This window comes from Schistocerca nitens, chromosome 2, assembly GCF_023898315.1.
Source record: "Schistocerca nitens isolate TAMUIC-IGC-003100 chromosome 2, iqSchNite1.1, whole genome shotgun sequence".
Taxonomy (NCBI): domain Eukaryota; kingdom Metazoa; phylum Arthropoda; class Insecta; order Orthoptera; family Acrididae; genus Schistocerca; species Schistocerca nitens.
The window spans coordinates 341,398,633-341,412,525 of record NC_064615.1 but is presented as its reverse complement, the minus strand read 5'-3'; the positions used below and the strand labels follow the sequence as shown (position 1 = coordinate 341,412,525).

The 13,893-nt window shown below is 45.3% G+C and overlaps 1 protein-coding gene across 1 annotated transcript in view; it reads left to right on the top strand.

Annotated features, from left to right (window-relative positions):
* Positions 1 to 824: 824 nt before the first annotated feature.
* The window catches only part of LOC126235018 (galactoside alpha-(1,2)-fucosyltransferase 2-like), a 95,294-nt gene continuing 82,225 nt past the window's right edge, over positions 825 to 13,893 (top strand). Inside the window, exon 1 of the mRNA XM_049943753.1 lies at positions 825 to 1,046. Coding sequence (XP_049799710.1) covers positions 825 to 1,046 — 222 coding nt within the window. The remainder of the gene's footprint in view (positions 1,047 to 13,893) is intronic.

Below are 13,893 nucleotides of genomic sequence, written 5' to 3'. Positions count from 1 at the left end.
ACAGGTGAAACGTACGTAAGCATCCTGTCTGATCACCTGCATCCATTCATTCTGCATTCCGACGGAAATGGGCAATTCCAGCAGGACAATGCGACACCGCACACGTCCACAATTGCTGCAGAGTGGCTCCAGGAACAATCTTCTGAGTTTAAACAATTCCGCTGGCCGCCAAACTCCCCAGACATGAAGATTATTCAGCATATCTGGGATGCCTTGCAACGTTTTGTTCAGAATAGATCTCCAGTCCCGGATTTATAGACGGCCCTGCAGGATTCACGGTGTCAGTTGCCTCCAGCACTACTTCAGACATTAGTCGAGTGCATGCCACGTCGCGGTGCGCCACTTCTGTGTGCTGGAGGGGGTTCTACACGATATTAGGCAGGTGAACCAGTTTCTGTGGCTCTTCAGTGTCAAATGTGTGTTTCAGCATACCTGGTATCTCAGAACCGCTTGTGCTATTGAACTGCAAATGTAATCATTTCATGTATTCCATAAGCACTGTTGCAACAATAAATATTGAGTGAAATGGAAACTGCTAAGAGTGTGTACTAATTTTTTTTTCGCCGTGTGTTAGAAACGTCCCGTTTCTGTTTTATTTCTTTTCCATTTAGCGCCCAGAGCCAGGGCGACGCGTCGTGGGGATCAGCTAGTTCTTAACGAACCTTGGTCTCATTTTAAAAACTAAACAGTTGTTCGTCTAGATCCGCGCGTGTGCGGCTGGGCTCAGCGCGGTATTTACCCGGCGTCAGACTGGCTCTCAGTGCCGCAGCCGCCTCGCCGGCCGCTGCGGCGGGAGGGAGGGAGGAGCGCCATCAGACGGCGGCATGCGGCGCCAGCGGCTGGTCGCGGCGCTGCTGTGGCTGAGCGCCGCGGCGGCGGCCGTCGCTCTGCTCGCGGTCCTCCGGGCCCGCTCCTGCGCCACCCGCGCCGCCGCGCCCGCCGCCCTCCTGCGTGGCGGATCCGCGGCGCCAGCGATGCTCGACGGTGCCTCTGCCAACTGCTCTAACAACACGTGCCCCACGCCGGCTCTACTCACTGGCCTTCAGGTACTGTTGAGAGCCACACGCCGATTAAAATTACTTGATACTTGACGTCCGTCACTCGCCGCTACAGCGTTGCCACAGCGGCAGCTGGCTACCGCTCGGTTATAGACGACAGACAAAGGCGGCGGGTCGTATGACAAATGCTGTTAGTGGGTAACGCGGAGCGATGTTGGAAGCGGCTGCCGCGAGGTGTCGGAAATGCGAGATGCTCTGTCGACAGCTGATGTTAAGTGACTAAACTACGGCAGATGACGCGCTTTGTTGTCCTGAATTTAAAGCAACGTCCTAAGCCAACCACAACCTTCTGATGTGCAATGTATCCGAGAAAACGGCAGTCAGTGATCTGAGTGGGTGAGTGGAACTGAGACCTAGAGATGCGCATGCCTATAGTCCCACTGCTAACAACCGGTTCGCACGGGTTCGTGTTGACGCGTCTCGGCTCACAAACCCTCTTATCTGTGGTAGCTCTACGATCTGCCACCGTTGCCCTTATAATACATCTTTTGCGTGGACGTTCAGAATCTCGTTTACCGATGTGCCAATGTTCACGCAACCACTGATACCAGCACTGTTGCACAACAGGCACAGGAGGTCCAACTTGTGTGGCAGTTCTTTGAAAGGATCACCCCGCCACTCGGAAGGACACAATTCGACCCCTTCAAACTGCGGCCGGATAAATGTGCTGCAAGAACGAGACCAATGACGACTGAAGAGAATCGTTCAAGATGACAGAAGTGCAACCCTTCCGAAAATTGCTGCAAATTTCACTGCTGGGCCATCAACAAGTGTCAGTGTGGAAACCATTCAACGAAACATCATGGACATGGGCCTTTGGAGCCGAAGGCCCACTTGTGTGCCCTTGACGACTGCACGCCTCGCCTGGGCCCATCAACACCGACATTGGACTGTTGATGACTGCAAACATGTTGCCTGGTCAGACGAGTCTCGTTTCAAATTGTATCGAGCGGATGGGCGTTTACGGATATGCAGAAAACCTCATGAATCCATGGACCCTGCTTGTCAGCAGGGGACTGTTCAAGCTGGTGGAAGCTCTGTAATGGTGTGGGGCGTGTGCAGTTGGAGTGACATGGAACCCCTAATACATATAGATACGATTCTGACAGGTGACACGTCACTTGCCGCTGCAGTGTTGCCACACAGGCTGCAGGCTACCGCTCGGTTATAGATGACGCACGAAGGCGGTAGGTCGCTTCACAAATGCTGTTAGTGTGTAACGCGGAGCGATGTTGGAATCGGCTGCCGCAAGATGTGTCATAAATGCGAGATGCTCTGTCGACAGCTGATGTTAAGTGATCAGTGACTAAACTACGGCAGATGAAGCGCTTTGTTGTCCTAAATTTAAACCAAACGTCCTAAGCTAACCACAACCTTATGATGTGCAATGTATCCGAGAAAATGACAGTCAGTGATCTGAGGCACAACTAAAGCATTCCGACCGACATGGGCAATTCCAGCAGGACAATGCGACATCCTTTACTGTATGATTATGTGATAGGGGAACAAACACTGGTAGCATTTACTTCTGTAAAATATCTGGGTGTATGCGTACGGAACGACTTGAAGTGGAATGATCATATAAAATTAATTGTTGGTAAGGCGGGTGCGAGGTTGAGATTCATTGGGAGAGTCCTTAGAAAATGTAGTCCATCAACAAAGGAGGTGGCTTACAAAACACTTGTTCGACTTGAATATTGCTCATCAGTGTGGGATCTGTACCAGGTCGGGTTGACAGAGGAGGTAGAGAAGATCCAAAGAAGAGCGGCGCGTTTCGTCACAGGGTTATTTGCTAAGCGTGATAGCGTTAGGGAGAAGTTTAGGAAAATAAAGTAGCAGACTCTGCAAGAGAGGCGCTCTGCATCGCGGTGTAGCTTGCTCGCCAGGTTTCGACAGGGTGCGTTTCTCGATGAGGTATCGAATATATTGCTTCCCTCTACTTATACCTCCCGAGGAGATCACGAATGTAGAATTAGAGAGACTCGAGCGCACACGGAGGCATTCCGGCAGTCGTTCTTCCCGCGAACCATACGCGACTGGAACAGGGATGGGAGGTAATGACAGTGGCACGTAAAGTGCCCTCCGCCACACACCGTTGGGTGACTTGCGGAGTATAAATATAGATATAGATGTAGAATCGCGATCGCTTTGTCCACAGCGATCAAAGTTAACCTCTACGACCAAACTCGAGAGAGGTTCATCGCTAAAGGCAAATTGTAATTTCTCGCTGTCATTAGTAACCTGGAACTATTCTCACACTGGCTACACAAGCTGTCGCGTTACCAAACGATGAACAGTCGTCGTTGGTACTTGGTTGGAGTTTATAGTCAGATTCTAAACGAAAAACAAATCGTAGGAAGAAAAATAAGAGCAAATGTGAAAGTCAGTACCATGATGAAAATGACACGCCAAAGAATTAGAAATAAAAGAATTACATATAATCGTACTGTTTTGATTAGATTAAGAAACTAAAAAAAGTTTCCTACATTCGACGACATTCGAACCTATGACCTTCTACAAGTCACATTTTGTTGTGTCCGTACACTGATCATTCCACTATGTCTCAACCCTGGGTTATGTAGCTATATTTATGACTGTGGTGACAACTATCTATGTGACACTGAATAGCTGTGCAGACGTATCCTACAGCGTTTGGTTACTACAGTGTACGAAACGTGTACAATTTCATAAGCATCATTGTGCGTGTGCGTGTGAGTCTGTTGTTTTTCGTGTGGTTATCATGTGTGATGAAACCCGAAACAAAGGTCCCAGACTCGTGATTCGGGATCCACACACATCAAGAAGGAATTGCTAGTGAAGTGACCAGTTGTGGCAGTTTGACAACCGCGAACGGTTCCGGCGTGACGTTGACCGCTCTGATTACAGGAAACCAGCTCCAACGCGTGAAGTGTCAACTACCAAATCATTTTAATAAGACTATAGTGGCTGAGTTTTCTAGCGTTAGATGCCCACTCACTCCCTTGTGTTAATACAGCCTACTTACGGGTCCATTCTCCTCAGTTAGCCAATCAAATAAGCGATCTTACGATTTTTTGGGGGAAAACTAATGAAGCAATCAACGTAAATATTTTTGCACGCTATTTATTGATTCTTGGACAATATTTTCTTATTGTTTTAAGAAACTCAATCATCATTTAGCGCCCTGTCGGAGGAGTTAAAGTTGCTCTGTCCAGAACTTGGTGTACCCATGACGGAAGTCTTGCAGTCTGCGAACCTTATCTGAAATCAAAAAACAAACAATTTTCTTAATCTATAGGGTACTGTGCACATAGTAATAGCACAGGTTTCTTTTTAAATTTGACAAAATAATAAAGTGGAGACGTTGGAAACAAAGATGTAGTTTTGTCGTGTGTTGTTGATCACGTTTTTTGCAGTACGTAACGAATAAACTGAAATAAAACAAAATCAGTCCAATACTCCTTGAAAACATGCGTGAGGAATCTCTCTGTCTCACGGCGCAAAGTATCTCAAGTTGACGGAATAGATTGCAGGCTGAATTTCTGATTTCGTTAAATTATCCCTCGGGCATATTTGCAAGGAGTAATGGAATGATTTTGTTTTATTTCAATTTATTCATTACCTATTGCAAAAAACGTGACCAACAACACACGGCGAAAGTACATCTTTGTTTCAAACGTCTGCCATTTTACTATTTTGAGGACTTTCAAAAAAACTGTGCTATTAGTCCATGCACGATATAATGTAGGTAAGGAAATTATTATTATTATTATTTTATTTCAGATAAGATCTGTAGACTGCAGGACTTCTACAATGGGCACATCTCATTTTGGACGGAGCAACTTCTGTTATTAAATTGGTAGGCTAAATGATAACGAATTTCTTTTAAAAAATCAGAAAAAACTTGTCCGAGAACCAATAAATAATGTGGATTAAGATTTACGTTGATTACTTCATTAGCTGTTGAAAAACAAATTGTAAAATCTACACGATTTTAAATAGGACTTAATACCTTTAAAAATTCATATAAATGTATTGAAAGAAGATATACAGCTGTGTTTAGTGTTATTTTGTAGGGAAACACATCGACTTTTTTTATCTTGAACTAAAGATGTTGTATGTGGCTTCCGTTGGTTTTCCTGCACACATCCCATCGGAAGTCAATTTCTACCCAAACTCGCTGTAGCATTGCAAGTGAAACTTGCTCAGTGGCGGCGTAAATTCTTGCTCTAAGTTCAGGTAGAGAAGCCGGCGCAGAGGCACAAACAGGGAGCGATGCAATTGGCGCATCACGGCCAATACTTCGACCTGGAAAGTGGTCACTGAGAAAATCCCAGACGTCAGCCGGGTAGTGGGGTGGGGCACCTTCTTGCATGAAGTAAACATTTCGTTCTTGGTCACCCTCTCAATCTGTGGTATCAAAAATGGTTGCAACATATCCAACTACACTACACCAAAACACACAGCTAGCACGCTCGGGGTCCATTGATAGCAGCCATCTTTAACGGAACTGCCGCTAGCGCTCCTTACGATACGATTCGGCACTAGCGAACTACGCGAGATAAAACTTGATGTATTTCCCTACAAATTGACATTGCAATCACCTCTGTAGCTACTACGAATTAATTTATATGAATTTTCAAAGTTGTAAAGTCGTTTCTGAAGCACCCTGTAGTTTGGCTGACTGGGTTCTGATACTGAGAAGCCTATCTACACTTACAATGAAAATGCACTTAATTCATTAGACAAAAAATTGCAGGCAATTGGTATATTATGTGATCTGTCAAAGGCATTTGGCTGTGTAAATCACAACATCCTTTTAAGTAAATTAGAATATTATGGAACAACAGGAAATCCTGCAAAATGGTTCAAATCTTATATCTCTGGCAGGAAACAAAGAGTGTTATTAGGAAAGAGACATGTATTAAGCTATCAGGCATCATCCAACTGGGAATTAATTACTTGTGGGGTCCCACAAGGTTCCATCTTAGGGCCCTTACTTTTTCTTGTGTATATCAATGACCTTTCATCAGTAACATTATCATAAGCCAAGTTTGTTTTGTTTGCCGATGATACAAACATTGCAATAAATAGCAAATCAAATGTAGTCTTAGAAAGATCGTCTGATAAAATATTTGTGAACATTAATCACTGGTTCCTAGCCAAATATCTGTCTATAAACTTTGAAAAACACACTACATACAGTTTAGAACTTATAAGGGGTGTCGGGGTGTCCCACGACTATATGCTTAACATATGATGACAAGCAGATAGAACAAGTGGACAGTGTTAAATTCCTGGGATTACAGGTAGATAATAAATTCAACTAGGAGGAGCACACGACAGAACTGCTGAAGCGTCTAAACGGATCTCTAAATGCAATGCGGATTCTGCCAGAAATAGGAGGTATAAAAATGAAAAAGCTGGGATACTATGCTTACTTTCACTTCATAACGTCATATGGGATTATTTTTTTGGGTAATTCATCAAGCCAAGCTAAAGTTTTCCGGGCACAAAACGTGCAATAAGAGAGTTATGTGTGGTGTGAAATCAAGAACATCCTGCAGAGGCCTGTTTAGGGAACTAGGGGTACTAACTACTGCTTCCCAATATATTTTATCCTTAATGAAATTTGTCATTAAAAAAATTTCACTTTTTCAAACCAACAGCTCAGTTCATGGAATCAATACTGGGAATAAGAATAATCTTCACAAGGATTTAAAGTCACTTCCTCTTGTACAAATAGGTGTGCATTATTCAGGAACTCACATTTTCAATAACTTGCCACCAGTCATAGAAAGCTTAACAACCAATGAAATTCACTTTAAGAGAACCCTAAAAGATTTATTGGTGGCCAACTCCTTCTACTCCATTGATGAATTTCTCAGTAGAATCAGTTGATCATATACATATAAAGTACAATCTAAGTTCTGCACCATTTCAGTGCATTAATGTGTTTATTTACATATAAAGTACAATATAACTTCTGCACCATTTCAGTGCAGTGGTGTGTTCATTGTAAATAAGTATTGTAGTAGTTCTATTGTATGTTTATTACCTTACGAAGTAAAAACAACATTTTTTTAAAATTTTAAATTCAGTGCATTAATACGATCTTAGAAAATGAGTGTTGTAAAATGACAATTTTATGTAGTGTCCATAAAAAAATGATGATCATTCCACTTGGGACCTGTGGAAGGTACATTAGCTTATTTGTGTTAGTTGTAAATACACTCCTGGAAATTGAAATAAGAACACCGTGAATTCATTGTCCCAGGAAGGGGAAACTTTATTGACACATTCCTGGGGTCAGATACATCACATGATCACACTGACAGAACCACAGGCACATAGACACAGGCAACAGAGCATGCACAATGTCGGCACTAGTACAGTGTATATCCACCTTTCGCAGCAATGCAGGCTGCTATTCTCCCATGGAGACGATCGTAGAGATGCTGGATGTAGTCCTGTGGAACGGCTTGCCATGCCATTTCCACCTGGCGCCTCAGTTGGACCAGCGTTCGTGCTGGACGTGCAGACCGCGTGAGACGACGCTTCATCCAGTCCCAAACATGCTCAATGGGGGACAGATCCGGAGATCTTGCTGGCCAGGGTAGTTGACTTACACCTTCTAGAGCACGTTGGGTGGCACGGGATACATGCGGACGTGCATTGTCCTGTTGGAACAGCAAGTTCCCTTGCCGGTCTAGGAATGGTAGAACGATGGGTTCGATGACGGTTTGCATGTACCGTGCACTATTCAGTGTCCCCTCGACGATCACCAGTGGTGTACGGCCAGTGTAGGAGATCGCTCCCCACACCATGATGCCGGGTGTTGGCCCTGTGTGCCTCGGTCGTATGCAGTCCTGATTGTGGCGCTCACCTGCACGGCGCCAAACACGCATTCGACCATCATTGGCACCAAGGCAGAAGCGACTCTCATCGCTGAAGACGACACGTCTCCATTCGTCCCTCCATTCACGCCTGTCGCGACACCACTGGAGGCGGGCTGCACGATGTTGGGGCGTGAGTGGAAGACGGCCTAACGGTGTGTGGGACCGTAGCCCAGCTTCATGGAGACGGTTGCGAATGGTCCTCGCCGATACCCCAGGAGCAACAGTGTCCCTAATTTGCTGGGAAGTGGCGGTGCGGTCCCCTACGGCACTGCGTAGGATCCTACGGTCTTGGCGTGCATCCGTGCGTCGCTGCGGTCCGGTCCCAGGTCGACGGGCACGTGCACCTTCCGCCGACCACTGGCGACAACATCGATGTACTGTGGAGACCTCACGCCCCACGTGTTGAGCAATTCGGCGGTACGTCCACCCGGCCTCCCGCATGCCCACTATACGCCCTCGCTCAAAGTCCGTCAACTGCACATACGGTTCACGTCCACGCTGTCGCGGCATGCTACCAGTGTTAAAGACTGCGATGGAGCTCCGTATGCCACGGCAAACTGGCTGACACTGACGGCGGCGGTGCACAAATGCTGCGCAGCTAGCGCCATTCGACGGCCAACACCGCGGTTCCTGGTGTGTCCGCTGTGCCGTGCGTGTGATCATTGCTTGTACAGCCCTCTCGCAGTGTCCGGAGCAAGTATGGTGGGTCTGACACACCGGTGTCAATGTGTTCTTCTTTCCATTTCCAGGAGTGTATTTGTCACGTATTATTGTTTTTCTGACATGGTCCACATCCTGGAGGACCTTCTCACTACGGATCAGTTGGAATGAAAGTAAACCTAATATAATCTAATCTGAGGTGAATGGATCCTTAACTGCTCCGAACTTGCTTGTGTCTTTGTGTATGTATGTGTCTTTATAGGGGAGACATGGGGAATACCGACATACCAGGCAATATCTTCTCAGCTGACTAGCGCCGCACACAGTGCGAGACAGTGCTGAGCCACAGCGAATGGTGCCAGAACTACAGCGCCAAGCCGTCGAGTTCTTATTGACGACACCCTATCGACGGCTAAAACACGGCATTAGATAACTCCCTGTCTACCTAAAAGGGGCAATCAAACGAAAACCGACCTTTCACAACAGGAACGTGGAATGCTTCCATTCAAAAGCGGTCACAATAAACGTTAACATATCTCCAGAATGAGATTTTCACTCTGCAGCGGAGTGTGCGCTGATATGAAACTTCCTGGCAGATTAAAACTGTGTGCCGGATCGAGACTAGAACTCGGGACCTTTGCCTTTTACATATTTATCCAACTGTGAGACGAGACGGTGAATTCTTGTATCGTAGAACGCGGTCGGCCGCTGACGGATCTACAACCGCACCCACTCTTGCACTTTCACTTCGAACTGAAACCGACATCAGCACATGTCTTTCTTCAGGTCGACAAAGATGTGAAAATCACACAGTGAAAGATCCGGGCTGTACGGATGATGTAGTTTTTCCCAGCCAAATCGCGGAAGCGTAACTTCCGTTCGACTGGCAGTGTGCGGCCGGGCATTACCGTGACCTCCTTCTGCAGGGGCCCTCTGTTCCCCGCATTCCTCGAGTGTGGAACCGCAATCAGTGTGCAATGCTATGAAGGCACTATGCAGAAACTGCGGCTCGCCAACAAGTCGAAACGCCCAGGAATGCTCCCGCACGGAATTATACTGTTGCAGTATAACGCCCGACCAAGCATTGCCAATAGGACGAAGGCTACGCTTCACTGATTTGATTAACACTGCGACATTTTCCGTATAGTCTGAAACTTTCAGCGTGTGATTTTCACGTCTTTGACGACCTGAAGAAAGATATCTGAGGACGTCTGTTTCAGTTGGACGAGGAAGTGCAAGAGTGGATGCGGTTGTGGATCCGTCAGTGGCCGACAGCGTTCTAAGAAACAGGAATTGATCGTCACGTCTCCCAGTGGAACAAATGGCTTAACGCATGTAGTGACCGCTTTTGAGCGGAACCATTCATTGGTCCCGTTGTGGCGGGTATTCGGTTTTCATTTCACTGCTCCTTCTGAGTAGATAGTATGTTCCCTAGGCGTCTTTTAGCATGAATTTTGTTACTTTTCGAGCATTAGCAAATCCATTCTCCGCCATTATGACTGAGTGGGGTAATATCGATAGGCAAAGACGATGCAGTATTGATAGGGTGTTGATATCTTACGGTGCTCTAAATGTTTAGAAAAAGTTGTTTGAACTTAAGTACTAATTTAGTTAGTTACAGTAAGTAACATGACTATTAAAAAACGTTTCTCTCGGTAACGGCTGGACGTATGAAGTTGAAATTTATCTCACAGCTTCTGTATCAAAGCAATCAAAACATATTGTCATACATCACATGTTCAAACAGTCGCAAACTCACTCATTAAAATCTAAATCGTACTTTCCGTTGATGTTGAATCATGAAATTTGGCCAGAAGCAAGGTTTCACAGCACAAGCAAAGTAAACAATTGGAAAATAGTTAGTTTGTAATTATAGCACACGAAAAAATATTTCTGTTGTCGTTTTGTCATCTGACTTCAAACTTAAATTTAAAATATTCTCGACAGTCTTGAAATTCCCAGAAGTGAAACTTTGCGAGTATCAATGTCGATAACACGCAAAGACAAGATTCTCGGTTCCCGAGATGGATGAACTGTCTCTATGCATAATTTGGTTTGTACGGAACGCTCAGAGCGCATTTCTAGTCGCACAAGGCAAATGTTTGTTTCTAAATAAAGTTTATTTTTAACTTGCGTTCTTATATAGTTAACTGAACATCGCAAATGCGGCTCGATGGTACTGGGACCCCGACTCCGTGTAGAGAGATCCCTAGTTTGTCCGGCTGTTGCTACGGTCATAGTTGACAGGAGCCCACCGGTTTGTTATTGGCAAACAGTTTCTTGACCGGCCAGGTAGCCGACGTTCAAAACCATTTCTTTGAAGGCTGTGTCTAACGCTTTGATTTAAAAATCCATAAAAATTAATTCATATTTGGTATTTTCCTTGTCTTCTCGTGTCGGTCCCATAGATAAGCCGGAAATTGTAATTCCTCGATGCGTCGCAGGTGATCGATAGAGTGCGCTGTGTGAACGCCTATCCATGTGGCGACAGGTCTCTTGCGGGCAGGTAGCGCTTTTAATGTCTGTCGTAGTGATTGTTGTTGCGGCGAAATGGTTTGGCGTGGTTCTATCAGGTTGAGTATTCACTAGTTCCCCAAAGGGTCTGCGACCGTTTGGCACGACATCCTGTGCTCCAGAGTGTTTGGTTCATTGCACGTGTGGCAGGCGTCTGTCCCGACCAGGTGTACGCCTGGTTGTTTCTCACTAGTCAGTATCGTGCTGTTAACAACCTTGTCCCACGTGCTGCGGACTTACAGAGATAAAAAACGCGCTGAAGCATTTGGCTATACGGTGTTCCACTGACATTGTGGAAACTTTGATTCAACGACATTCTTGAGTGGAGTGCGTCTGATTGCGTCATATATTTTCTTTGCAGTCTTCTGTCTGGGATTGTGGGCTTCCTGTTACGTAACACTTCTGCATGTAGTATTGTCGCATATAGCCGAGTCTACATGGAATCTTTGTGTTGTCCACGTGAGCTGTTTCGGACTCTGGTCTCTATTTGTCGAACAAAACCGCTGTTGGACTGGCCGAGTTGTTTTCCATGATTTTGGATGTCCTGTGTATCAGCTGAACAGCGCACTTCGACATTAAATCGATTAGGCCAAGGCCTCCTTGTTATGGTTTTTGAGTGTTCCCGGTATATGCAACCTTAAAAGTTTCTTCATGCCACAGTAGTCAGGAAACTGCCTGCCGCGCGGAGTGGCCGCGCGGTTTGTGGCGTCATGTCACGGTTTAGCGGCCCCTCCCGTCGGAGGTTCGAGTCTTACCTCGGGCATGGGAGACTGTGTTATTCTTAGCATAAGTTAGTTTAAGTTAGCTTAAGTAACGTGTAAGTCTAGGGACCAATGACGTCAGCAGTTTGGTCCCTCAAGAATTCACCCACATTTGAACATTTAGACCGCCTAAATTATAAGTGGAACCAGTTCTTTAAGCAGGTTTAGAAAAATGGCTCTCAGCACTATGGGACTGAACTTCTGAGGTCATCAGTCCCCTTAGAACCTAACTAACCTAAGGACATCATACACATCCATGCCCGTGGCAGGATTCGAACCTGCGACCGTAGCGGTCGCGCGGTTCCAGACCGTAGCGCCCAGAACTGTTCGGCTACTCCGGCGCAGGCGCGGGCGCAGGTTTAGAATTTTCGCCATAAACCTATATTCTGAGAATAAATGTATATTTTTTAACTTCACCTTCTCTGACAATGTCACATTTCCCGTCGAGTTTGCTTCATCTAGTGCTCTGGTAGAAGATAGTATTGTTCGTCAGCTTTAAGCTACGATTTTTTGAATACTGGTTTGGACATGTATCCGAAGTTTTTATGTTTCTCTCTTATTACGAACCATGGCCGCTTGTACTGTCTTGTGTTTGTCCCTATGGGTATCGTTGCACCCGATGCTCTTTCGTATGGATTTCAAATCTTCCTTTAGTTTGTCCAAGTCTTGACATCTGTAATAAATATTCTTAGGTCATCTGCGTAAGCCTTACAAACTGTGTGTGAGTTTCCCACACTCAGACCCGAGCAGGATGAGGAAATTTTGAGGAATAATTGGTCCAGTAGTACGACGAATAGTGACGTAGATAATGGACATCCTTGTTTTACTGAACATTTGATAGCCAATGCATCTGTTGCTTCACCGTTGAGAATCACCCTAGAATTGGAATCTGTCAGCTAATTAAAGATTGTAACTCTAAATTTATGCTTAAATTGTCGAGCGTTCATGACTGCCGTGACATTCATGGCAGGCCCTGTCTATTGATATTATTGCTGTGGGAGAGTGGTTAGCTGTTGCATGTCAATTGCAATCGCAGTACGTCAGAACTACGTAGAATATTGATCTGCCTGGTATTATACAAGTTTGGTTTGCATTAATAATTTTGTTCAGGACCGTCTTGAGGCGTCTGGCAAAACATCGGGCTACATATTTATGGTCACAGTTTCGAGGAGTTTTGGGCAAAATGTTTTCGATTTTCCTCTTCTTTTGACTTATTGGAATTAGGAAAATTCGACCTTCGAGGAATTGTGCTGGGACATATGTGCCATTTGCAACTTCGTTAACGATTTGTAGAAACGTATCTTTAAAGATGTGCCAGAATCCCAATAGCAGACCGTCAGTTCCGAGCGACTTTCGTCCAGGACTCGCCTGCATTCCGTCGTGAAAGTCGTCGTCAGTGGAACGTTCGTTGATTGGAATCTGTCCGTGTTTGTAAAGATACGTGGCACGTCGCTCAGGAGACAGAGTGTCGCGTCCTTTCAGAGATTTTCCTCTGGAAGAGCACTGTAAAATATTTCCGTATTTTGTATTTAATACCGACAGTGTTTCGATGAGTTCTCCGTTAGGTTAGCGTAGCTCTGTTATTTTCTTTTGTCCTTGCCTGTTTCTCTCACGATCTAAGCGGTACATCAACACGTCTTCTTCGTCAAAACAGCCTATCGGTTCACTTCTAAGTGTCATCTTTTATGTTCTGATTTTTCGGGATGTAACCGTTTCGCCTCCATCTTCTTTATTTGTGGCAATTTTTTGTGCTTGTTCCTCGTGGGATCTTTAGGGCGCCTCGCAGCCATTGTATGTTGAATTCCGAAGTGCATATTCTCTAAAAAGCTTCTTCTCTAGTGTAATTGATAACAGTTTGTCGCATGACCGATATCGCGCAATAAATACACCACGTCAGAGTACTGCCGTACTTCACTTTTTTCTGTAAACTTCGATCCAACGAACAGATAATCACATTGCAGAGTAGCATTGTGGAGATGTTGGATGTTTAGTTTCCAGACTCTCTGATGGTGCTATTTAACT